This window comes from Corvus hawaiiensis, chromosome 1 (assembly GCF_020740725.1).
Source record: "Corvus hawaiiensis isolate bCorHaw1 chromosome 1, bCorHaw1.pri.cur, whole genome shotgun sequence".
In the NCBI taxonomy this organism is placed as follows: domain Eukaryota; kingdom Metazoa; phylum Chordata; class Aves; order Passeriformes; family Corvidae; genus Corvus; species Corvus hawaiiensis.
The window spans coordinates 14,296,223-14,323,092 of NC_063213.1; the positions used below are offsets into that span (position 1 = coordinate 14,296,223).

The following is a 26,870-nucleotide window of genomic DNA, read 5'->3' on the forward strand; positions in this document are numbered from 1 at the left end:
AGCACTCTAGAGAACTCTGGGATTTAGATGATATGTTGTCTCCCTTGGGGGGCTGCATCTGCACCAGGAATCCAGTACAAGCAAAACCAGTTTAAAAGCCTCCTGCTATGGGCACTGGCTCCCACCTTCCCTTCTCACAGAGTTTGCATGGCCCGGCTCATTCTAATTCAACTGTATGCATGTCCATCCTCAGAGAAATGATCTGTTGAACATTTTAATAGATTTGAGGAAAAAAGGGAGGAAGGGAGGAAGGGAGGGAGGGAGGGAGGAAGGGAGGAAGGGAGGAAGGGAGGAAGGGAGGAAGGAAGGTTGGTTCGTTGCCAAAGACATGCCCACACCAACAGATGACTTGGAAAGATGGAGAAGGGCTTCTCCATTGAGAATGCAGTGCGTGATGGGAGCAAGCAGCCAGGTAGGAACACACCATGCAGGATCCCATGGCACTAAGCACACTGGCAAAGGGCTTAAAAATGAAAAAACCCTGCAGTTCCCATGCCACCCAGTGATCAGGGAACACTTGTGCCCTGCTGAGACTTGCTGAGAACACAGCAGTCACCCAGGATCCTCCAAGGGCCGCATGCTGCTTTCACCTCCATCAAGGTGTTTTGTGAGGCCCACATGTGAGGAATTATATCCCCTTGGTGTAGACACCAGCACTGACAGTCCCAGTTACAGGGAAGGCTGGTGTGTCTTCACAGGATGGGTCAGTCCCCCCATTCCCATTGAAGGGGTTACCTTACCAAGAGGCCCTTGAGAGTGGTCAGGCTGCACAGAGGAAGCTCAGATGAAGAGAAATGCAACAGATGCTGAGGCTACTGGCAGAAAATCAGCCCATTCAGGGCTGTGCTTAATTTTTTGTTTTTAATAGCATGAACTTCTTTTTCTTGTTGCTAATAAACTGGGATTAAGGTTGGTGTCCCTCGAGTGGTTGCAGTTTTTAAGCTTTTAGCTCTGGTGTACAGATTGCCTTGTGCCACAAGCACTGCAGTAAATCCCACACCTCTAACCCTCAGTAACTAATGGGGCACAAAGCCACAGTGCAGAACAACTTGAAGCTCTTTATTTAGATTTCTTCTTGCGATGCCCTTCTGTTCAACTAAAGTGGAGACTTGTGGGGAATTCTAAAAAAATCTTTATAAAATAAAGGCAAAAGAAAGATACATACTAAGAAGAAAATTTTCAGAACCAATGATAGTCTGACCAGGATGGATAATTCATGTCAGGGACAAATTTAGCAGCTTTAGTGGAATCAGAGTGTTAAAAGAAAGAGAGACTTGGAAAAATTTTCATCCTAACAGGTGAACAGCCAAATTACTCATAACAACCATATAGATCACAGTAGGCTGCAGAAAAATACAGTATACTTGGATGTAAATTATAGTTGTATATACTTCACTGATTGCTTCATAAGATTAAATGGCAGATATTTCGATTTCAGCTGAGTTGGTTGTAGTTCTGCCTATTTCTTGGGAAGGAATCTTTTAAGGAAAAATACGTAAGACTCACTGCCCTGGTAATAAGCAAACATGTTAGAAGCAGACCGTAGCTTGGTAGTGGCTGGCTCCAACAGCAGGCAGGGCTTTCCAGCACTTGCACCACTTTCTGCAGTACAACATGCTGTGGTGCATTTCGGGAGTCTCCAGCATGTTCAGAACTGAACCCCAGTGTAAGCATTGTTATCACTTACTAGAAACTGGAACTAGGAAAATCATCAAAATTTGAATTCTGCAGCTCTTAATGTTTTTCACTGCGCAGGGCTCATTTTATAAGTATTGCTTGGCCTTTTCCTGAAAACCATAACTTACACTTTCCAAGAAAGAACAAGTTTTTTGCAATTCCTTAAATAATTTGTAGAGGAATTCTAGATTCCCTCATCTTTCCACTGTGCATCTCTCCCAGACATGGTTTTACTAAACCATAGAATTAATAATGGCCTGTTCAGGCACCAGCTGGGAGGAGCAGGAAGTGTGTGTGAGCTCTTGCACCACTGTTCATCAGTCTCCCACCCGAAAGAGACGCACTGGCCTTGCACACCACACAGGGTGCAAACAGAAGTGGGGTATCTGGAAAGACCCAGACAAGCAAAAAGGAAATGCTTTTTGCATCGTGGCAAAGCGTCTCCGTGAACTTATTCACTGACTGTCCTCTCTTCTGGGCAGGCATCTCCTGTTTTCGCATCTGAACTTGTGCTCTGGTCTTTCACCCAAAACTACACTCAGTGATTAACGCCGTGTTTATATTTACATCTCTGTGCCATAAGCCCTAAAGGACTATAAAATTACAAGAAATATTTGCCACACCATTGACAGCAGTAACTGAGTGTAGAATTGCCAAATGGGAAATCCAAATTTGCAAACTCAGTATTCTGGGCTATGTGCCAAGTCTGTCTGGGTGCTGCGGAGGTGACACATTCAGTCTTCTCACAGGGATGCCAATGTGCCAACTGTATCCCTGGCACAGCATCTTCTGACAAACTTATGGAAAAGAACTGCTACCAAGTCCAGAGGGACATGCAAGCTGCTTTCTGAGCTTCCTTGGCAGCAGCTCCATTTCCAAGTTGTGACTGTACTTTCTCCTATTTACAAGACCAGTTGTTTGTGATATGCTGTGGTCTCTGGTAGGATTTTGAAAAGTGCAAAAATGACAGCAGGATGTTGGTTTCCAAGTATAAACTAGTAAAATCCAGAGTAATTTTATTTCTCTAAGAAAAAAATAATACAGATACTCATTTGCTGGAGCCCAGATATCATATGTTGCCACCAGTGTGGGAGAATCCAAGTCCATTTGTTAGCTGCCAGATGAAAAACATGATCCTTAGAACATGAAGGTTGTAGAGCTGATCTCTAAAGCTTCCTCTTTTCAAATTGTACTTCTTACCCATTGTCTCACAGCTAAACTTCTCTGTCTGTCAGTAACTTTTCAAAGCGAAAGAAAAAAATTGAAAAATCCTCCAATCTTCCATGGGGCAGCATGACCTATAACTTGCAAAAATCCATTAGAAGACATCCTTTTAGTAACCAAATTATGTCATTTACAACTGCACAGCTGCCAAGAAGAGCACCATAAATTACGATTCTGTCACTACGAGGGACACTGGAAAGTGTAGGCAGGCTATTGCTATGAAGGAGGAAAACTGGGAGAGTGATAGAATTTAATTTGAGTGGGGGTTTTTGCCTATTTACTTCATATAATACCAAAATTGGTACTTACAGGTTAGTTGTTTTTTGGCTGTATATGAAAAACTTAGTAAGACTATATAAGATTATTTTTAAGGTGTAGCAGAATAAAAACACCAAATTCAAGCCTTTTGATTTTATCTCCTTTATATATGAAGGAAAAAAGAATGTAAAAGTTGCTTAGCATTTTTAGTTAATTTTTTGCATACCATCTGAAAATTTATCTACTGTTGCAGCTTGAGCAAAGAATGGTGCCTGGGAAGCTGGTGAAATAGTGTCGTCATGGGGTAAATGGAGCAAAGACTGTCAGATGCTGTGGGTTTACGTGGTTACTCCTTCTCTTTAGCAAGCAGTTAATTATTGGAGAAAGGTCATCTTGTTAAAACTCTCAAGATACATTTTTTCCTAAAAATCAAAGAACTCGTAGCATGGATCCCTGAGTACTTTCAATAGGTTTTGCAGGCAGCCTAGAGCTAGCATTTTTACGGAGATTTCTGAGAAGAGAAAATAAAAAACAAACCAGACAAAACCCCAACAATTCTGAGGTGTCTTTACAACTCTTCTCCTAACTTTCAAATCCTGTTATACACATATCATAAAGACATTATAGAAAGAAGTCTAATTTTAAAAACTATGGGCTACTTAAGTATCTGTAAAATTATCTCAGAAATGCATGTTTCCGCTTCGTATTCCCACCAGTCTGCACTGGGACAGTGAAGCTAGTGAGCTGAGCAATTGCTACTAGAAAAATCAAATACATAAGAAGAAATGCGGTTAACACAATATTTCACATATGTTAATGCTTACAGTTCCATCAGTGTCAGCTTTATTTTCTATTTGATATACACCAAAGCTGGCACACAATTTTAACTGATGAGGTAATGTCATTTTTAATTTAAGGAGCCTTAAGCCATCCACTTTAACTTGTGATATCATCTTTGCAGCTGTCTCACAGGACTTCATGTAAACATAAGTAATGTGCCCTGGATGGTTTGGAGCAGAGTTGTTAAAAATGACATTGGTCATCATGAAGACATTTTTTTCCTTTGATCTCTTTAAAAATGCCAGACACACTTTATTGTCCTGTCATTTTTAGCTCTTCCTTGTATATTAATATGCTTGGAACATTTCAGTGAGCATAACAATAGAATATAAAGGTTTAAACAAATTAATGGCAACATTTTAATGTCAGTCATAGTAAGATAATGAAAAGTAAATGAGATTGTCTGGCTAACAGCAACTTGTTAAATGAAAGGGCAGCGTGGCTGAGACACAGAGACACAGGGGCAGGGAAGAGCCTTTTGCTGCCATCGGAAAGAGTCACAGGACACAACCCAAGCTCCAAATGCCACCACCTTCTAGGATTCTACAGATTGAGTCTGATCCTCCTTCCTGTATGAGGTCAAGTGAAATCATCTGCTAATAAAACTTAAGAACAGACCTGTGTCTGCACCTGCAGCTTCTGCCTCCATGACTTTGATTCTCCTTTATATTCCCTGGGCTGGTTCAGCACCACCAGCCTGCTGGGCTTGCTCTCCTCAGCCCTTGAACACCGAATCTGTCAGACCAGACACTACACATTGGCATCTCTGGTGACAGGGTTGAGGAGCCCTATCATGTTGCTCACAGGCAAACTTTTACTACCAATCATTATTTTGTTACTGTATGCTTTTCCTTACACAGTCCTTAGGTTTGATATAAATAATCACAGAGGTTTTAGCCCAGTCTGTCTAGCAATCACATGCTGGACAAATATGAATGTTGTAAACGCACACTTCTTGATCCAAATACCTAAGCAAAGGTGATTTGTATTGAAACAATTTTTGTCTGAGAAAAACCAAGTGGTGTGACTGACTCGTGGATTTTGTAATGTGCTCCCAGCTATTTGTGAAGATAACAAGGAAAATAACAGATTTTTCTACCACTGATCTGCAACATGGTGGACTTTTGAACAGAATCTAATGTTTAAGGATTTATTTATTATTCTGTGGACATATGTTTGGAGGACAGCATATGGAAATCAAAGTATTGTTCATAAAGAGCTACAGCCAAAAAGACATTTTTGAATTCATAACAGAACTTCACAGTTTGAAAAGAATGCTATGCATTATGTATTGATAACAACACTACACAGACAAAGGAACACAATTTAATAATACAGAATTGTGCTTGTGAGATTTCCTTTTTTTTTGTTAATTGGTTACTTTAGCTGACATTGTCTGCAAGCATAATGGACACCATTCTTCCTAATAGTTCCATGTTGCCAGATGATGTCTACAGACATAATGTAGTCCATTTTAATTATTTCATTTTGCTTACATCTTTCAGCATAATGCATTTTCCAAGCAAGCTAGCATTTTTCTTGATTATCTATGTTGTGTTATGGTTTCTAAATTAATTAGGTCTCTTCTTTCCTGGAAGTTAAAAGTTTCTTCCTTCCATTTATCTACCAGGTATGATTATGTTGAAGTGATTGATGGAGATAATGCTGAAGGACGCTTATGGGGAAAGTACTGTGGAAAAATTGCTCCCCCTCCTTTAGTGTCTTCAGGACCATATCTTTTTATTAAATTTGTTTCCGACTATGAGACACATGGAGCAGGATTTTCTATCCGTTATGAAGTTTTCAAAAGAGGTGAGAAACAATTCATTGTTATATAGCTCATAACCTGTGATTTTTACTTGCATCAGAAAGTTCACCATAATTCTTTGGAATGGGGAAAATGCATGAAAATGCTTGAAAGAGAAAATCTTATTACCCTAGTCATTCCAAGGCAGGGTGTGTATTCACTGGGTGTAAATCTTTATGAATCCGGGGGGTCAGCTGTGTCTGAGGGTTGACTCCTCTGCATGAAATATGGTAGTTTTTGTCAGCTGTTTGTTTCAACCATCTTAAAACCATTAGCTTTATGGCTTTCCTCTTTTTTTTAATAATAATTACTGTATGATTTACAATGTTACTGCCTCAACAGAACTGCAACCTTCTGAGTCCCTGACTTATTTTGGTTAGTATTTTGCTCTGCACTCCCAGGAGATGACTGTGGGCTCAGAAAGGACCAGAATACACATGGGCAGCAGATGATATTGCTGCTGCTTTCACAAATCATGTTTGGGAGGTAAAGGAGGCAAACAGCTCACACTGTTCACAGGCATGACCTGCTGGATGCTCATGCCAGGAGTTAGTGCCAGTGAGCACAATTATCTTTATGGGGCACAGAGAAAGCCCGGAGAAACAGAGCGTGCAGGATTAGCCAGACATAGAGACACTCCCTCTTTTATAACACTCTTCCCAAGTCAATAGCTAGAAGGGCTATAAGGTCTTTTTTTTTGGAATGCATCTTCCCTATAGTTGGATGGAGATTAATAATTCATATATTCCATTCCTAGAGAATACAGTACCAAAACTCATAATATATAAAAAGACAATAGCACTCATTTTATAGAAAAAAAATTTATTTCAACATCAGTGCTTAGGATCATATTCACAAAAGCAGCTCAAAACTTCAAATTCCCAATGCACACCACTCCCAGTCAGTGCCCCATTTTCAGAACCAGTCCAAGTCCCTTTAGTGCACCTAAACCAGAGCCAGATTTTCAGCTGTGTTCAGCATGCACTCTTGGTGGCAGCTGTACTGTTAATGAGGAGAAGCACAGTAGTGAAGTCTCTTTTCTATCGCTATTGCTGCTCTGCACAGTGCTAATTGGGGCCACAGACGTCTTGTTCACCATCTTCCCTGTCTGTAAATCCACTCTTGACTCCCAGAAATTCTTTTGCTGACCTTCAGGGTCACATTTTTTGAAAGAATTCAGCATTCAAATGACACCAAGCTTTCCTGAAAAAATATCTCTATTTATTTTCGTGTCCTTAGGAGGCTAAACTCTTGAAAATGTCTTCTGACATTTCTCAGTGCTTATGTATGCAGTACCATCTTTCATAAAGAACAAGGCAGAAACACAAGAAGAAGTGAAAGAATGACCTGTGAAACAATCTATTTTAGTAACTGAACACTTTCAAGGAAAAGGTTTTATTTATTTCCAGTGTAGTGACAACCCAGAACTCTGACAGGAACATTGTGTTTATTTCCTTGTGTGGTCATTTACATGTCTCAAAGATACACATTTACCATGTTAAGATGGCATTATGAATGTGATTTTACACACATGAAAGTCAGGAAACTCAAAATTATGGCTCCCAGAGCAACTTTAACTCCAGTTCATTCCACATAAACTGTATATTAAGGCAGGACAGCTATCACTATGCACAGTGTTAGAAAATGCCATGTGTACACAAAGGATTCAAGTTATCATTGCTGTGGGAACAGAGCCCTATTTAACTTCTGAATAAATGCATATACGCTATTCCAGTTTTGCATTTTAATATCTGTGCCAAATAAAGCTGTTCACCCTTTCGCACAGGTGAAGCTCAGCTGCTCACACCAGACAAGTATGTTTGGTTTAGCAGATTCACAGCTTATCTCATCATTTCCCAGGTATGGGAAGTATGATCCCAAGCCCAAGGTCCTGCAGTACTGAGCTGAAGGCTGAGCTTCATTCCAGCACACAGTATGTTTTTGCCCATTACTCTTTCCTTCTCATTCAGCTCCGTAGCCAGAGAGAGCACTGAAGAAGTTGTATTCAGGACTAAAACATGAAACCCATTTTGCCCAACACTTAGTCCACATGAAATGTTCATCATTTTGGCTTGGGCAGACATCCTATTTTAGGGTAGATGAGTGACGTATTCACTAGAAAAGGATCTGCACGGTTCACATTCAACATTCCTAACTTAGTCAACTAAATTTATGGTGTAAACTGAAAGGAAAAAAAGTGTCAACCAAGAAGGCAAATGACTTTTTGGCTCAGTGACACCCACAGATAGAAGATTAACTTATCCCAAATTTAATCTGGTTTTCTTTGCTCTTGCTGTTGCCTCCTCTCTGTCTTTCCTTCAGCTCATATCTCTTCCTGTGTTTCATGCACATGTACACATGTAGTTTCTCCACCTCAGAAGTATCTATTTTTGGTGTCTCCACTGGAACGTTTTCTGCCAGTTTTCCATGCACGTTGCCCCATGGAGTTCCTCGTAGCCTCAGTATTGATATAATTCCTGCAGCTGCTTCACAGTGTCAATAAAGGGTCAAAATCTGTGGAGGGCATTTTAGTGAGAGAGCTCCTCTGAAAACAGTTTCTGCTTCTTGCACCAGATTGAGTCAAACATGTTTAAAATAAAGCAAGCTGGCATCGAGATACCATGTGTGAGTGTAAGGAGCCTGATGATTGCGCGCTCCCGGAGCCAGGATCTGGCTGTATTTAATAAAGCAATAATGATCCTGGCTTACATTTTATATTGCATCTTTTATTGGATTCCAAGAGGAGTACAGAGCACTTTATACTATGAATGGCATAGCAAAGCTATTTTATCCTGGAACAGCAGCTACTGGTGGGAGTGAGGAGCAACAACCAGAATATAACCCTCCCCTACATGACAAGGAGACAAGAGAATGACAGGGAGAGAAGAGGAATATCCAACTAATGTGTAAGGGGGTGATTTAATTATAGGCAAAATGTAATTTCCCAAATTGGAATGGGTCAGGTTACATGAGCATCAATACCCACATCTTCCAAAATATGCCATGAAGTGTTCTGAATATTGATATAATAGTTCAAGAACTTTGTCTCAGTGCCTGTTGAAGGGCAAGAATACCTGAACTGACTAAATTCATTCAGACCTCTCTCTTGCATGCTGAATTTAACTGGGAGGTGGCCAGATCTATGGGGGGTAATATGTTTGGCACATTCACAATGAAAACATTTTCTATAGTGAAATAAGAGTATTCATATATGCAATGAGCCAGACTGTTTTCCTTCAATGATCTGTGCTAGGCATTGGAAATCCTCTAAGGCTCCTGACTACGGTCTCTAAGGATGCTGGGCATCCTCATCCACATTGAGACCTCACACACATCGTCCTCCAGCACAGACCTGCGTGTTGCAATGAAACTGTGCTCTCCATGTCCTTCCTCTCCTGCATATCTGAAGACCTTCATTTGAGTCATCCTACTCAAAACTCCCCAGGCCAGCTGCTATCCACCAATGCCCCAAGTCCTGTAAATCACTCTTCTAAGTTTGGAGTGTCAAAAGGCAGAGAGGGGTGCTGACCTTGTGGGGAAGATATGTGGGCAGTGCCTGCAGCTGACTTCTGAGCACACCTGCAGGTGTGGGATCCACAGAGAGGATTCCTGAGGGACCTAAATAAAGGAGAAATGAGATCTGCAAAAAGAGAGGGATTCCAGTTTGTCCCCTGTATTCACAAAGGCAAATCCAGTGACCTGGCCTTTTATACCCTTACATCTTTCCTGCCACTTTCCTGCTCCACCAGGAGCACTGTTTGGAGCATCCCATTATGCCATGGTGGGAACATCGGGGAAAGCTGGTGTGTCAACATTGACATTAGGTGACTTCTAGCAACACTGCCTGTAATCACACAGTTTATCATGCCCACACTAACAGCAACATTTTACTGGTGCACCTGTGTCAACACCACTCAGAATGAGTCACTCACCCTCAGTACATGTACGAATTACCTTTCACATTTAGTTTGTCAAGGAGGCATAGGTCACATCTGGCAGAGTTACTGAGTCAGTGCTCCAGGAATCTGAAACCACTACTCCCTCTACTGAATTCACTCACCCGCTTTTGTAAAAAATTCTATTTCACCAATAAAAACCTGTCTGCCATAAGATTTAAAGATTTGAGCTTGAAGGGGCTATAATTATTTCTCTAGGGCTCTGTCGAGATTTCTGCAGCTTACACTTTCATTGTTCCCACATGACTTTGTATTTGTCATAATTTTTTCTAGAGCTGGTACAAGTTTTCATATTGTTCCATACAAATTGAAAATTGAAGATCAGACAGTATATGCGGACTGGGCTTTAAATGACTGACTATCAATAATAGGAACAAGCTGGCTGAATGATTAATGCAGTGATTAAAATGAGGTGTTTCATTGAAAAGCCACCTTTGCTGCTGGAGAGACAATACAACTTAATTTGTTTTCCAGCTAACTGCTTTGCTTAGTAGCACAGTGTTAACCCAGTTGATTTTTCTCCTTCTCCTACAGGACCTGAATGTTCCAGAAACTTTACTTCATCAAGTGGAGTGATAAAATCCCCTGGATTCCCTGAAAAATATCCCAATAGCCTTGAATGCACTTATATTATCTTTGCACCAAAGATGTCAGAGATTATACTGGAATTTGAAAGCTTTGAGCTAGAACCTGATTCAAATACTCCAGGGGGAGCATTCTGTCGCTATGACCGATTGGAAATCTGGGATGGACTCCCTGATGGTAAGAGAAAAATGGACTGTAATATGCATAACCATTACTATGTAGTGGCCTGCAGAAGGCATATTCCCATTTTTTAAACTGTCATGCTAGAGAGATCCTTGCTTGATTTATGTGAAGTGAGTTGAATTAAAAAGAAATGGAGAAAATGCTCTGTAAATTCTTTCAGCATATCATAGTGTGAATGATTTTTTTTTAATGAAATATGTTCAATTTTGAACAGTTGGCTTAGCAGAAACCTCTGTGTTCAGTGGTAATATGTGATGAACCTCCTACACTAAAATTACTTAAATGTGAAGCCTTATAATGAGTCCCCGAATTTTCACAGTTAACACATGAGTATAGTCCAGACATTTCCAACAAATTGCAGAAACTGGACTTCAGGTACTGACTCTCTGACTTGCAGAGGAACTGCGTTACAGACCAGCTGTCAAAGCAGAGAATTTCTTTACCAGAGAAAATGTGGTGTCCATGCAGTTGAAATCATAGTGACTAAACAATTACCCAGGTCAGTAAACAGTCACTGAGTTATTCATTCAGGTGGCTTCAGTGACGGGGCACTGCAGGGTTCCTCCATTACAGAGCTCTCTCTTCCAGCAGTTTAAGCAAATCCAAAGGTTTTATCTTAATTTGTTAATTTATAATCTCTGATTAGATGGGCACATGTGTCAGGGTGGGTGTGTTGGGTACCCTTCTGGAACGTCTCTGCCATCTCAGTAATTTTCCACTTAGTTGTTGACCACACTTGACCTTGTGCACATTCACTAAGTGCATAGCTAGATATTAGCTAACCCTATGGAGCCAGAGAGCCCTCATTTCACCCTCTGCCCAACCCCATATCCCTTTTTTATACTGAGTCTGACAAATAAAATAGTCGCATGATTTCTCTATGTTTTTCATATACAGCACTGGGTCTGCAAGATTCAAGTGTCCCCTGGGCAGGGCAGCCATGTACAAGTTCTCCAAGGACCTAGAGCCAAAGGCTGCAGCTGCAGCCTGAAAGGGATTGTTCGTGCCGAATGCCCAGCCTTTAGGGTGCCCAAATGCCTACATGAGCTGTGGAAACAGCTATGTAAAGTTGATTATTTGGAATGCCTTTTTCACTGTTTCCATGTATGACACAAGCTGATAAAGAGAAGCATCTTGAAGCTGTCCTTTTTCTTCTTAATTTTTAATTTGTAGCAAAATTCAGTGACTGAAGATTTATGTTGTTTGTGTTGGGCACTAATTAAAACTATTTCAGTTTTCCACTCATGTGATAACCCATATTAATACATTTTTTTGTTTGTTTTATGAACAGCAGTGGCAGTTTCTATAAACTGCTAATCCTATATTAATATTTGATTTAAATGAAAATATAACTTAAGGAATATATTTTAATAGCACATTTAAACTTGCCTGTTTTTCTAGCTAAATCCCCGATATAATTTTGCTTATAATTTTGATGCTGCAGGAAATATATGTCTTTTAACATATAGTTGCTCTTTTTTTGTTTTTATTTTATGCTTAATCGGTTTATCATAGCTCTTTTCAATCCACTTCAATAAACAGTGAAGAAAGACCCATAACAGTAGCTAAAAGACTATTTAGTATTTAATGCCTCAGTTAGGAAAGGCATAATGCCTCAGTTAGGAAAACAATATTTTAACAGTACAATAATGATGTCTGGAACATTTAATAATAGGCTTATTTGTATATAGGCCAAATCTGTCCTGTAAAGCTTGCATTTAAACTGATATTTGAAAAGATGATCCAATAAATCAATTTATGTGTAATATAACCAAAAATAAATGCATTATTGTCAGTGTAGACAGTTTCAAAGCAGTAATTTCCTGGTTCAAGAAAGTGGCTGAGCCATACTGAAGACCAATTATCAACAGGCATTATCAGCCTTTCACAAACTGTCTCACAAACTGACTACACCCAAAATGATCCTGACATCCACTAAGGGTACTTGCATTCCACTCGTAAATATTCAACAGAATCTATAGGCTGGAAAAAATGTTTCCTTAGATGCAAACTGTTGGAGGTTGCAGCAGTTGTAGGGAAATGTTTGCTGCATAATTTCACTGTAGTATGATCCTCAGCCAGCAGTCAGTCTCTCTTGTTTAACTTAACACTGCAAAGAAGGACGGAATGTGATTGCTTCTCTGTAAATGCATCACAGGACGAATCTCTGGGAGGGAGAACTATTTCAACTGAAGAGCAAAGCTGGCACAGGAAACCACTGGTACAGTCTGGCCATGAACTGAAGATAGGGAGTGTCTGGATACTGGAGAATATATAGAGAGAGGGTATCTGGGGAAAAAAAAATCTAGCTTGCATCCACATGAAGTAGTAAATTTCTACACAGTTGTAAATTAGATGGTATGGTTCTCTTTAATGAAGGGAGGAGACTCACCCAGGGTGAGTTTTTGAGACATTTGTCCATTTCCCCTTAGTCTGTGAAAAACTATTCTACACTATTAACTGAAACGGGGACATGGTTGTGTGCACTTCTAATTTGCTGGCATACTCCCTTGCACAGTTTTAGCACGCACCAATTTGCACTTTCCCAAGAATTTCCTGAGTGTGATTTGGAAGACAGTGAAAGCTAGGGATCATTCTCAACAGGCATGTTGGACACAGCCAGCCAGTTTCAGAGGGAAGAGCCCCATAGGGGTGCCATACTGTTAGTCTGTTCCCAGGCTACTGGCTGCAGGTCAGTGCCTCCAGGGTGTCTCCTGGCCTGCTCTGTTTAGTGATATATCCATAGAAAAGGAAGTTATTTTGCTTGTAATGCATTGCTGCTCACATGCCCACTTGTGTTAAAGCTACTATTGCGCTGCATTGATAGAAATATGAGAGAAGGATTTTTTTAAATATGTGGGAAAAATATCTATCCTTCACATCCTGTGCTCCACAGCAACACAGCTGTGGTTTCCTGGGATGATGGCAGTATCTTAATAGGAGAGAGGGAACAGTTTTTGGAAAAGAGTTGTGGTCTCAACCAGAGCAGAATTAGATGGACAGCCCCCTAACATGCATCCCTAGAAAGCAGGCATTAGTGTTTGAGCCAGGCACAGTCAGTCCCTCTGTTCTCAGCAGGGAACAGCATCCCACACAGACCTGTCTCAGCATCTACTTTGGGGCACAGTTAATGGATCTCTGGAGTTTCTTGTCTCATTGTCTGTACTGGGAGCTATGAATCCCTAAGTCAGATGTAAACTTTAGATGCCTAAGTTAGAGCAGATGAAACCCAACGTAAGTGGAAAATGTTTTCACTTTAGAGTTTGATCAGCCACAGTCACTAGAGATCAGCAGGAAATAAATTTGCTCTTTTATACATTTGTGATTTTTTTTTCCTTCCTTCCCCCCAAAAAAGCAAAAAGTAAAGAAGAGAAATGTTCTTTTAAACAAATTTTCACAATGATGTTTAAAAGGATATGTCAAAGTCAGTAAGCTTCCATTTACATTTTACTTCTACGTAATTTCCATTTCACTGATGGAAAACAATTTTCTGTTAGAGAATTTGACAGCAACTGTAACAGTCATTCAAAAAGACTTTAATCCTGAAATGCTCTGTCACAATCATAGAGTCCTCAGCCTACCTGGTTGTCCTTTTAGTGGATTGAAGCTGGCAAGTGCTGAGTATTTGAGACTTGATTCTACAAAATATGTGCTTATCTTTGAAGCATGTGAACAGTTAGATTGACTTCAAAAGGAATTCACCAAGGACACTTACGGGACTGAAGTTAAACAGTGGTGTAAGTGTTTGGCTGTTTCAAGAGGGGAATGGTAGGCATTCAGGAATGCCTTAAACCTGGTATTTTGTTTCATGAAAACAACCCTGTTGAAGAATATTTAAGAACTACAGGTGCATGTTGCAAATATTGTACAGAAAAGGGACCATGGTCTGAAAGAGATAACACGTGGATTTAGAGCAGGAGAGTGAGTAGATCTCAGAATAGAAATATATGATTTTGCATGAATAAACTAGACACCAAAAATATCTTTGCCCAAGGCACAGATACATCTCAGCCAGCCTCTGCTGAGAACACTCCATTGATGACTTAGAAGAAAAATAGCTCACTCAAAATGAGGAGTAGCTTTAGTGATGAATTGCACATATTCATCATGCAGGTCTCTTTAAAGCTCTATAGGCTGTCTACTAGGGCTCAAACGTAATTTAAAGAAGTTTACATATGGTTTGAGAACCACAGCCTAAGCATTGCTGCTTCAGTCAATACCACAAGAGCTTCCACTGAATTACAGAGCAAAGCAGAATGCTTTACTGCAGTCATTAACATCAGTGCAAATGAAGGTTGCTATTAATCTAAGTGTGTTTCCCCTGTTGTGGTTGCTTTCTACACTCTTGTGAGAAGCTATTAAGATATAAGAGTGTACACAAGCTCAGTGTAGCTGACTACTGGAATGTGAGGATGGAATTAATTTTCCAGTTGTTTCCTCTTTAGCATCCTAAGTTGTGTGAAAATATTTTGTCAATAAAAATCATAGTGCTGTGAAAATATTGTCCACAACATACCTGCATACTTATAAAAAACAGCTTTAAAATTAAATACATGGCTAGTTAACATAACATTTGCTTTAATATTTTAGAAATCTGATGTACCTTTTTTTTCCTTGCTTGTGGGGTTTTTTTTAACCCTAATTCAAAAGCTAACATTTCAACTAGATGGGCAAATGTGTATTTCAGTAAGTCTCAAAATTCCTTATATGAATATTCTTTGTCCAGAAGGGCAAACAATAGTAAAGAAAAGAAGAATCAGTAAGGATAAGGTTTCTGTTTAGTCTTGAACAACCAGCCACATTCTGTATATTCTGCACTCAGATCTGGAAACCTTCAAAAATACTTAATAAGTATAATCAAGGATTTATTTAAGCTATAGAATTAGATTCTGCATTTTGGGAAATGCATGCAAAATAGGTTTCTTAGTTGTCTGTCCATCTTTTAACCAGAGAGTTAGTCAGTTTTTCAGTGTATAATACTATGCCAGTGGAAAGAGGAGCCAAGGTCTCAGAAATTGCTACAGCATGGGCAGTCAGATGAGGTAGCTGGCTCACTGAAATGCCTTGGTTCTGCAGGTAGTGTGGAAGCATCCTCGAGTGAGGACATATCCAAGTAACTCACGTTTGGAATAGCCCTTCCTGGGGGATGCTGATGCAGCAACGTGATGGTCCACAGTTAGAGGCTGCAAAGAGCTTTCTAGGCCTAATGACTTTTCAGCACCTTCTGCCCTAAAATTCCCATTTGGAACTCCACACAGTCTGTTATGAAATCCCATCTCATTTCCTAAGGAATTTTCAGGAAGATGGTAGGAAAAAAACAGTGGCTTAGTCTACCTAAAGAGACAGCAGTATCACCCCCTGAATGACTGCGCAGATGGGTTTCCTGCACAGCATTTATTTGACGTAGTGACACATGAAATATTTGATAATTTATTGTCATTCAAAAGTTTTCAAGACTTAAATGTTAAAAAATAGAAGGGGGGAACTTTGTGCTAGCTATTTATGGAAGAAGGAGAATCTCTATTTCATCCAGTTGTGCTCAGATCAATATCATATTAGCTCAGCAGGCTACGGTTTACATGTTGCGCAAAAAAAATTCAATACCTCTTTGTGTCATATTCTGCACATTTTTGGCTCTTGCATCTACATAGCTAGCAAAGGGAATAGTGCTGTGATAGCAGGGCCAATCTGTTGAAGACTCAAATGCATAATTACTAAATATGTCTTAAAAATTATAAACCAGTGAGTCATGGGGAATCTTAAAGCCTGTCTGCTTTAAACAAAGTTCTCTTCTGTTTGTCATTTCAAAGAGGCTTCCCTACAGGAAATGGGAGGAGGGAAGCTCAGAGTACCGTAACATGGTAGCCTTATCCTCCTTATTTTCTTGCAATTCAGAGCACCATCAGCAGCTATAATCTTGAAAGCCGTTCTGGGAAAGAGCAGGATCAGAGCTGTTTGCACACAGAAAATGCAAAAGAAAGCAAAAACAAATACAAAACCAAGAACCTACAGCAATTGGAATGTGGGGGCATTATTTTGTGTTTTTAAAAATCCGTTAGTGCTATCAGTCTAAACAAATTGCTCTCTCCAAAAAATAAAACCGTGAAGCTTTAATGCTTTCTAGGATAAGGAGGAATACAACTCATATCCTCTATAGGATGTTTCATTCTATCAATGCTGCATTGAACAACCTTAGTGCAAAAAGTCTGAATTGGCAGGTATTTTAAATGCCATGGGATTGCCAAGGCAACTGAAGACTAACTGTGGCCAGAATGGATAGAAAAGCACATGCTGGCAGCAAGAGCTATAGCATCAGATCTCCCTCTTTCTGGCAACTCTAGGGCCTTACAGAAATGTGTAGCTTACATAATAAAGTTGTTCCAAGCTGGAACTGTTTTACTTGCTGTAAAATGCCAATAAATGACTAGAAAATTATGTTAGCTGTAGATTTTCTTTGAACTGTGAATAATTAGGATATCTAAACATTTTATATTTTAAACTGAAAGTGTAATGGACTTCTTAGAGAAATGACAAGGTGTTAATTTAAGCCTGGAAAGCCAGTGGTGTAAGCATTAGAATGATGCCTCATGATTATTTTCCTGATTGACTCCATGGGTGGGTTTTAGCATTATCTTTTCTTATTGTTTGTAAGCACAGATGTACCACCATTCCACAGCCTAGGGACATATCTGTAGGGAATGCTCAAGTGCTAGAAGGCCACATATGTTGGTTGTGAATTGAGTAGCTTAATTAAGGAAAAAGATTATCTCATTGCACAGGAAATGCTGAAAAATACCAGAATCAGGTTTATACAGTATTAACATTAATAGAGATCATGTATCTGTGTATGTGTGCATATTCTGTGACATGGAGATATACTTAAGAAATCCTTGCTCTTTTGAAAGGATTAAGATTTAACTCTTAAATTCTTTTACAATATTCTTTAATATTGACCATATGGGCAAAGGAGCTATGACGGTCTGCAAGCCTAAATAAAGGGGGATGAAGAGTCATTTGGTCATAGTCTCAATATGAGTCAAAAATGTTTTTCAGAGTTTGAGATGAAATTAACAGATCACTGCAGTATAGAGCATAAAATCTGGAAGGCAACTCACAGCATCTTGTGTACTGGGCTGGCAAAATCAGACCATTCAGTTGCTCTTGTCATAAATTGGTGCTTCAATCACACTTTGGAAAATACTTGTGGTACTGTATGTGTAATTTTGTGCATCGCTGCCCTCTCTGCACACTTTGAAGGACACTCTTTGAAATCCTGGTTCTTTACATTTTCAGAGTTTCATGGAGTGCTATCTGGAGCATTTTAGAAGCACAATTGCTAGGATAGGACAAACAATTTGTTGTTTATCGCTAAGTTATTGATGGCATTGTTATTTTGAACTGTTACAGAGGTTCACCATTTCCTGCTGAGGGACTGTCTTTGGGAGGATATTGTAGTGGCATCTATTGTTAGAGCACTGGTAGTTTACTATTGTATCCTGTCTCTTTGCAGTTGGCCCACACATCGGGCGTTATTGTGGGCAAAACAACCCAGGACGTGTCCGGTCTTCAACTGGGATTCTTTCAATGGTATTTTACACTGACAGTGCGATAGCAAAGGAGGGCTTCTCAGCAAACTACAGTGTGTCACAGAGCAGTGTCTCAGAAGGTCAGTATTTATCTATCCTGCAGAGCTTCTTGGAAAATACTCTCTGTTATGTCGTCTTGCACACCAGGTGTTGCTTGAAGCTTCAAAGAAACCTTAAATAAATAAGATGGTGAAGAAGGATTGGTTCTGTTTTCCTTTTTTTCTATTTTTTTTTTAAAGAACAGCTGCCCTTTGAAAAGCAGTGCAAGAAGCAGAATTCTCCTTACAGTTTTATTCCACTGTGTTGCCAGGAAGTTGGGATAATTATTGTGAAAAACTGTGCTGACCAAGGAAATACAGGAATGCAGAGCAATTGAACACTTGCATTAAAACAATGAAACATGAACAATGAATGCACTATCCAAAGGCTTCTTTTATTACATGGAATAAGCTCTGATGATCGATTTCTTGAATAAAAGGAACCCACTTAATATATGTGCTCTTGTTAAACCATTTCATAAGCTATCTAAGCTTTGTTCTCTGTCTCGTATTTTTTTCTCAGTTGACTCATTTTCATGCTTACCCTTTGGACAGAGAATGAAACGAAGTGAGGGAGACAGGAAAATAACAGGCTGTGTTATACCATGTCCTTGCAGATTTCATTGCTTTCCTCAGTGATAAAACACACACTTTAAATCAAACTCCCTCTCCTTTCTGTGTCTTACTGAGTTTCGAGCAGATTCACACAGATTTGATGTACTTGTTTAATCAAAGAAGGGACAAAAGAAAAATGAGTGAATTGAAAATTTAACTGGAACTCCCCATCTCTCCTCCACTCCCTGGCTTTTTAACAGCTTTTCCATAGCCAGGAAAAGGGAATGGGGGACACACAGCCTCTGTGGATGGAAGGCATTGTACCTTCAGCTAGTTTGGGTTCTCCTTATGTAGGTGCTGCTCCTATCCCTTCATAATTAGCACAGGCAACTCGTGTCCCCATGTCCACCTCCTCTACAGTCACCCTCCCTAGGCTGTAGATGCACCATCATCACATCTAAGTCAGAATTAATAATATCTGCTATGCTGAGATGCCTTCAGCTCTCAAACACAGGACAACAGAACAGTAGTTAGTGTGTATGTAGACCCTTTTGTATGATAAGAGGAAGCATTTTATATGCTGCAGACTTAGACTGAGAAGTGAATTCTCTCGTTTAATTTCAGCCACCCTTGCTCTTTGTGTTGTCTGGTCACCTCCAGAGGACAGCCCAATCTATTTATCTCAGATATGTGAGATGTCCCCAGGAGGTACTTGTCCCTCTCAGTAGACTACAGGGAAAGCTAACATATCTAGATCAAGCCAGACACTTTTTAGGTATTTTGATATTACTCCCACCTATCATGTTTTGCATTCTTTGTAGTGACTTACAGCTTTCCTTCAGATTTCAAGCAGAAGTTCCTTTCCTTTGAGTCTTACCCTAATGTAGTTCAGCTTCAGTACTTCACCATGTACCTAACACATTGAAGCAGCACAGAACTGGGGGAGAGGGTCCTATTCCACAGGAAATGCAGTTGGTATGGTTCAGTTATGGGTAGCCCCAACTACGATTCCTATAAAATACCCTGATAACATTTCTGAATGTAAATTTTTTGGATCCCTGATCAAAGATTTTTTACTTTAACTTTCATCAAAAAACCAAAACTTTTTTAAAGCTCATTTTTCCAATTCCTGGATGTTGAAACCTTCAGCTCAGCACCCACCCCTCTGTTAGGGAAACATCAGCTCCAGAGAAGGTGCAATAAAAAGGAGCATATATCCAGCATATATCCAACTCCATTTCACACAATTATTTTAGCTTAAATTCTAATGAAGGAATGAATTATATTTCTATCATGTGAAGTCCTTGATCAGAAGCATAGGCACATGGATTTTTTTTCTCCTGCCCTTTTGCTGGTGTTAGTAAACTTCTGATATGAAGCCCCAGGAGCACCTGGGTGTGAGGATGTATCTGAAGCTATTGCCTTCTCTTGCCTCAGTGAGGGTTGGAGTCTTTATTTTTGAAGACTGAGAGAAGAATTGAGTCAATCTGCCCTATCAACCTTTGAACTCACTATAGTGATTAGGAAGTCAATTCATTCTAAATTATCTAATTTTTGTGTCAACAAAAAGAGATTGAATGGAGATGATCAACTCATTTACAATACACCATGTTACAGAAGAGCTGGTAATTTCCTTAGGTCAATAATCTTCTGGCCTGAATTCACATTTTGTTGATCTATTTCATTCCAGTGTCCAGAATCTAAAGAGAATGGCTGAAATTTTAATAATAATTTCTAAGCATATCATATTTTTTGTACTGAAGTAAATAGTTTTAAAATCAAATTATTTCATAAAGTCTTCTAATTTGTCTTTTCTGGGTTGTGCATAATTTTGGGGTGAATATACATTGTTCTATATTATGAATCCACAGGAGTGTCTGTGCTAGCCTAGGATAGGCACTTCTATTGTCCTATACTGAAATGGCTACAATATTGCACTAAAAATATTTGTATAGCATTATTATTGCAGGAATTGCCATGGCAACTCGAATGACGGTATTAAGAATGACACCATAAGCCCAACACTACCTCACTTAAAGTTGCTAAAATATTCAAAGTCACATAAAAATAAATTCTTTAGATATTCATATTCAAAGCAGGGAAATGTTCTTACTATTCAAAGTCTAAATCAAAAAGCTGACCATAATAATGATGGTAATTTATTTTTCTTCAGATTTCCAGTGCATAGAACCACTAGGTATGGAGTCAGGAGAAATCCACTCTGATCAAATCACTGTCTCCTCCCAGTACAGCGCTATCTGGTCTTCAGAAAGGTCCCGGCTAAATTACCCTGAGAATGGATGGACCCCAGGGGAAGATTCTATCAGAGAATGGATACAGGTAAAAAGATAACATTTTAAAGATGTTATTAATAATACTCTGTGGAGTTTATTGAATGTGGAGAATGCAAAAGAAAGAAAAAAAATAACACAGTAAAGTACCGCTACATAATTTAAGAATCATTGCAAGTGAATAGCTCATATTCCCTATTAGACAGACAAAAAAAGACTTACTCCCAAAGGTATAGAAAAAAAAAAGGTCAGGAAGATTAATTCTTCTCCTTCCCACATCTATTGTTTTTGCAGTCTTCTGGGCACAAATAACAGAGATTTTGGTTTAGTGGAAAAGTCAATATTAGTTTAACATGCACTTAAAGTGGTATGTCCCAGTAAACTGAGCATGTGCTATGTCTCTAGCTGATTACAGTTAAGCATTAATACAATGTGGTGTTTTCATGCACTCAGATTTCACCTCAGAAGACCTATGTCCCTTCCAGAATGTGTTGCTCACAGAATGAGTTCAATGGTCTCTGTCTGGTGGCTATTCTTCCACATCCTTAAACACAACATTCATTAGCAAGATGGGCTGCCTTGGCTTTGCTCTGTTAATGCAGGAGAAATCCTGCAAACATTTGTTGCCATGAAGAGTTGAGTTCAGTCAGTCTCTTTGGGCTTGTTGTTTGTTATATATTATCAGGTCTATAGCTGAATGGCCCATAACTCCTGAACAAGTTAAGATTATTCATATCAATTACGGGATACAAAAAAACTATCCTAGCAGGCAAGTATTAATATCATTATATAAAAAAAACACTGATTTGCTTCAGTTGTAGGTTGACTTACACTACTTAGCTGAAACCTAGATTCTATTTCTGTTGGCAAAAGCTAGGAGAAATGCTTAAGCATATTATATCTATATTACTAATATTGAAAACTTGTTCATAGATTTGAAACATTCCTCCTACTTCTGTTATTTTCTATAGGAAATTACTAACTGACATATAAAAACAATGCCTTATTAGCCTTTCATACAAATGTTCACACTGGTGTTTCCTGTGAGGTTTGATGTCTGCAAGAAAGCTCAAAAACATGTTGAGTAGCAGTTAGTAAAGGGAAGAAAGAGGGGGAAATCTTTCATTTCTGATCCCTGGCACACAACGGGACTCTCAGGTGTCCTGCTCAGGGGCCCCTCTGCATCCTGAGTTCTTGGCAACGTGGTAATTGTGTACAATGGACCTAATCAGACTTCAGAGTGGCAAAAAAAAAATCTGTTGATCCTTTTTCTTTACTTAGGAACATTAAAATCTCCTCAACCTTATCTAAGTGCAAGGTTTGTTATTAACCATTGCCACTTGCAATCCATGAAACACACATGGAAAAAGGATGGAATGCACCAGAATCAAATTCCATGTGTTTCATCTGGTCAGAGGGCAGCCACTTTTGCTTTGTTTCCTTCTTTTCTGCTGCCACTTGCACATTTATGACCAGATAATCAAAACAAGAGAGTTAGTCAAATCTCATTCGTGTGTTCTGTGTGCTTATTAACTTTATTAAGTTATGATAACTACGTACCCATATATTACCTATATATATATCTTAATCCTTTCATTTAGAACTAGATCTTTCTGAGAAAAAGTTTCAAAGGACTTCTTTTTACCATAAACTTCTTTAATAACAGACACATCACAGAATTCAAGCTACTCCAGGTTTTATACTTAAAACAGCTCAGGGTACCTCAGGCCCCCTGCACATGAATTTATCAACCTCCTTTGCCTCCTGCCACAAACCAGGGTGCTCAGGGGCTGAAACAACCACTGAGCATAATTTTTAGCAGCTTTTCTCTGCCCCCAGCTACCACATCAGCCCAGAAGCTGGTGGTTATTTGCATGCTGTGCTGCACATGCCACAGCTCTCATCTGCTTCACCCACCTCCTGGTCTGGAATAAACCATTTCCCTGAGCAGTCTAGCCCTTGGGCACCTCCTTTGCTGCCCAGGGCCCATGGGGAGAGACCAGTATCCCCAAGGCAGACTTCATCACAGAGCAATTAGGCTGTAGCTGTGTCTTGTTGGCAGGACTAAGCCTACAAAGTCCTGCTTGAAGATTCATTACATTGAGTAGAGATGCTTTACACAGCTGCTAAGTAGTTTCTGTCACTCAATGTATGTGGCAGAAGGAACTGAGCTAGTTCAGAGATTGAGCGTATCATCCCCTTTCACAAGGTACAACATCTTAACTCATCCTTGGCTCTGACAATTTTATGCTTATTTTATTGTGGTTTAATTCTATACTGATGTTGATAATTCAGAATTCCAACTGTGTTCTAAATGCTTTCCTGTTAATCGACAATCTTGAGATGGGTGCTAAGGGCTTCAGACCATCAGAAACCCCAGTAAGAGGGTCCTTGTGCATATGAACCTCCATCTCCTACAAAGTCTTGATGCCGCTGGCAGTAAGTGCATGTTGTGAATTTGTGTCTGGATAAAATATTGGAGTTCCATGTTTCCTCTGTACAAATAACCCTGGGAACAGATGTTCATCTCCATAAGAGCTTACAGACAAACAACCAAGGACACATAACTGATAAAATACTCTGAAATTACCCATAGAAAAAAATTGTAATATTTTATAAAAAGGAGGAAGGCACTTGTATGTGAAGGACTGAGGTCACTTTGTTCTGCTTTGTTGTGCATGCTATTGTAAACTAGTCATTTATGTGAAGTATTTGCTTTTGTGCAGTGCAGCATAAATGGATTTTTGCTGCACAGTGCAAGAACTCTAGAAGATATTCAACAGCAAGAAACAAAGCTGAAGGACACAGCAATGCTGAACTTAGAACTTTCAAAGTGAAAATTTCTGCCTACATGCCCTTGTGTGAGAGACAGAAGTTTTGTGTATATCAGTTAATCATTAATTTTTTCATAATTGCAGGTTTCCATACCTGCACAAACACTGCAGCTGGTTAAATAATGATGTCTGCCTTTGAGCTACTAATGCACATATGCAACTAAGGCATATATATGAGCCCTGGGCAGAACAGCTTGAAAATTCAGCTCCAAATACTAATTTCCTCAGTGTGTCAGGGGGTTTTTGTATGGGGGAAATATTACAGCTCTCCTTTCCCTTCCTTTTACCAGTCCCTTCAAGGTTAATGTTTTTGTTAAGACAAAAGAAACAGAAAACCTCATTGAGTATCAGCCAAAGGAAATAGGTATCTTTAGAGGACGTCTAGAGGGCTTGAGATATTATTGTCTCCTTTGAGCTGTTGAAGTCTCTTGGACCATTTCAACAAAATAATTAGGAAAATAGTGTTGGCTTGTTATTAGTAATGGATTTGCATGAGTTCCATCTGTAGACCTGAAACCCATTCTTTTGTGGAAAAACTAGACTGCTCCTTTGTGTCTGACAGGTATGAACTCCTGAGTTCATCTGAGTTGCCACCTGCTTAGCAGGCTCTGTTAAGTGAAAGTTGCTTTTCTCTTCCTTTCCTTAGTTGTTTGAAAATAAATGTCAAAGCTTAGATTCAAAATAACCATAGTACAGTCACACTGTAAGTCTGCACAGTACTTTCTCCATTTTATTTTTACTCTCAAACACACTTAGAAAATTGCTCAGCTAACCTGAGATTTGGAGTGATTCCTTAATCAGAAACAGAGTCACTCTAGATTGAATTTCTTCTTTAAAAACACAATAATAAGTCTGTGAATTTTCCAATACGAATGGAATAAAGATATGCATGAGGGAACAAGGGCTGCCAAAAATAAGCATGAAGGTAGTTTATTGTTATATGGGATGTTATTAGCATCTCAACCTTAAGCTCAGCCTACTTGTTTATTGCACTTACGTTTCACACACTTGACTGCCCTTCAGTTTGAAAGAGCATTATTTAAAATAAAAAATAAAACCAGCCCTTTAATTTAATCAAGAGCAGGGAACTGCCATTGCAATGTAAGTCATTGTCCCTCATTAATGTATCCTTTCACAGGAAAAATAGTATAGTGTTTCCATTTCTGTAATCTGAACAACAAACATGTTAATAGGTATCAATTACCAGCCAGTTTCAGTACTTAGAACCAGTAAGAAGGCCCATGCAAAGGTTTCACATCTGGTTTTGGTGAAATTGTTCCTGTCTGTGGTATTTAAAATTTAAAGAACTTCTGTTATTGTGCAATTGGGAATCCTAGGGGAGTACAATGTTAATGAAATCCATAATGTGCAAGGATTTTATGATTGCATTTTCAAGGCATTCCTTCAAACGAGACAACTGATGCCTGCCATGGCAGCAGTAATTGTGTTTTTACAGAGTAGATTTAATGTTCGCATTTAAGAAAGCAGTTACGTTTACACTCATCTGAAAAATAACATGCAAAATCTTTATACTTAGGGAACTTTTTGCATCTTATTTCTCAGTCCTTTGAGAAGGAGCCACGGGCCACTGTGCACGGCAAGACCTTGTGCTTCAGGGATGCCCCGATGAGTTGTGTCCAGCAGCCCCAGGGCAGGGCAGGAGCAGGGGGAGCTCCAGAGGAGCGCCCACAGGGAGAGGTGTCATCAGCTAAAGACACTTGAAGGCCACGTGTGTGGTTTTGAGGGGAAACTGATTGCTTATTACCAGGGTCACTGGGACCCTCTGCTGCCATCAATCCTCATCACGAGCTGGGTTTTCAAAGCCACACCGAGCAGCACCTTCTGGGTACTTTTACTGCAGGATCTGTATGTTTTCTATCAAAATGTTTCTTCTAACACAAATCTTTGCACTCCCACCAAGCTGGATGGCAGTTTCTGGGTGGCACATTTTTTCTCTCATCCTGTAACAGTGAGTGAGACCTCCATCTTGCCCAGAGACCAAAGTGTGTTTGTTAATAACACAAGATGTTCAGTTCTTTTTATATCTGGGGTAGGACAAAACCATAAATCCAGCTTTAAGAATCCTAGTATCAGATCAAAACTTCGCAGCCATAAACCAAAAAGCACTACTCTGGTATAAATACACTCTGCCAGTTCAAATTTGTTCAAAAAGGTTAACAGGGGGTTAACATAAGTTGACATTATGCTCTGGATTGAGCATTATCTGTCATTCTGCAGCTGTCATAGGGCCATACACATATTCTGGCTAATATGACACAAATGGCTGATCCAGCCCCAGTTTATACTGCTGGGTTTTTCAGCAGGGCACAGACCTGATAGCATGTGTAACCCTCCAGGCTCAAGGGCGGGCACAGGGAGCACAGGCTTGGTCTGCTCCCTCTGGCCTCTGCCTGCCGGTCTCTATCTCATTGCCCGCCCATCCCTTTGGCACCTACAGCCCCTGCAGTAATTCAAGACCTCTAGACCAGTCAGCCCTAGGAATGTCAGCTGATCTGGTGCAAAATTCTCCCTCTGCATCTTGCAGCATTCAGGAGTCTGGAGAAAGGCCAGAGAGGTAACAATAGGTCTCCTCAAAAAACAACCTGGGAGATCCCCCTCAACTTCACTGATTGAAATATCAGTTGTTTATTTAACACTAACTCTGCTGTGCAAGGAAAATATACTCCCATTGATTTAAAACATTTCTCTGTATACACTACTTCACCAGAATTGAGAGGGAACTCTGAGATGAAATTTGCCTTCCACATTTGTCTTCATTCCTTTACTTTTTAAACTACATTCTTCATTATTTGCTCCTTTGTAAGCGAAACCCAGGAGCGTACATCACTGATGTGAACTGGTATATAGATTACTACTGATTTATTCACATATCACTTCTGAAAATAATTGCAGTTCATCATTTGGTGTCTTGACCTTTCATCTGTGTCATAGATGATTTCCTTATCAGGTATTCACTTAAAAACATAGTCAGTATTTATATCTGCTGCTGCACAGAGCATTTGTTTCATTAACAGG

At 39.5% G+C, this 26,870-nt stretch overlaps 1 protein-coding gene across 3 annotated transcripts in view; it reads left to right on the forward strand.

Moving 5' to 3' along the window:
* NRP1 (neuropilin 1) overlaps nucleotides 1–26,870 on the forward strand; it is a 112,824-nt gene that overhangs the window by 40,483 nt on the left and 45,471 nt on the right. For all 3 annotated transcript variants that reach the window (XM_048292663.1, XM_048292743.1, XM_048292830.1), the window contains exons 3-6: nucleotides 5,630–5,811; nucleotides 10,297–10,524; nucleotides 18,041–18,196; nucleotides 20,883–21,049. In XM_048292663.1, coding sequence (XP_048148620.1) covers nucleotides 5,630–5,811; nucleotides 10,297–10,524; nucleotides 18,041–18,196; nucleotides 20,883–21,049 — 733 coding nt within the window. The remainder of the gene's footprint in view (nucleotides 1–5,629; nucleotides 5,812–10,296; nucleotides 10,525–18,040; nucleotides 18,197–20,882; nucleotides 21,050–26,870) is intronic.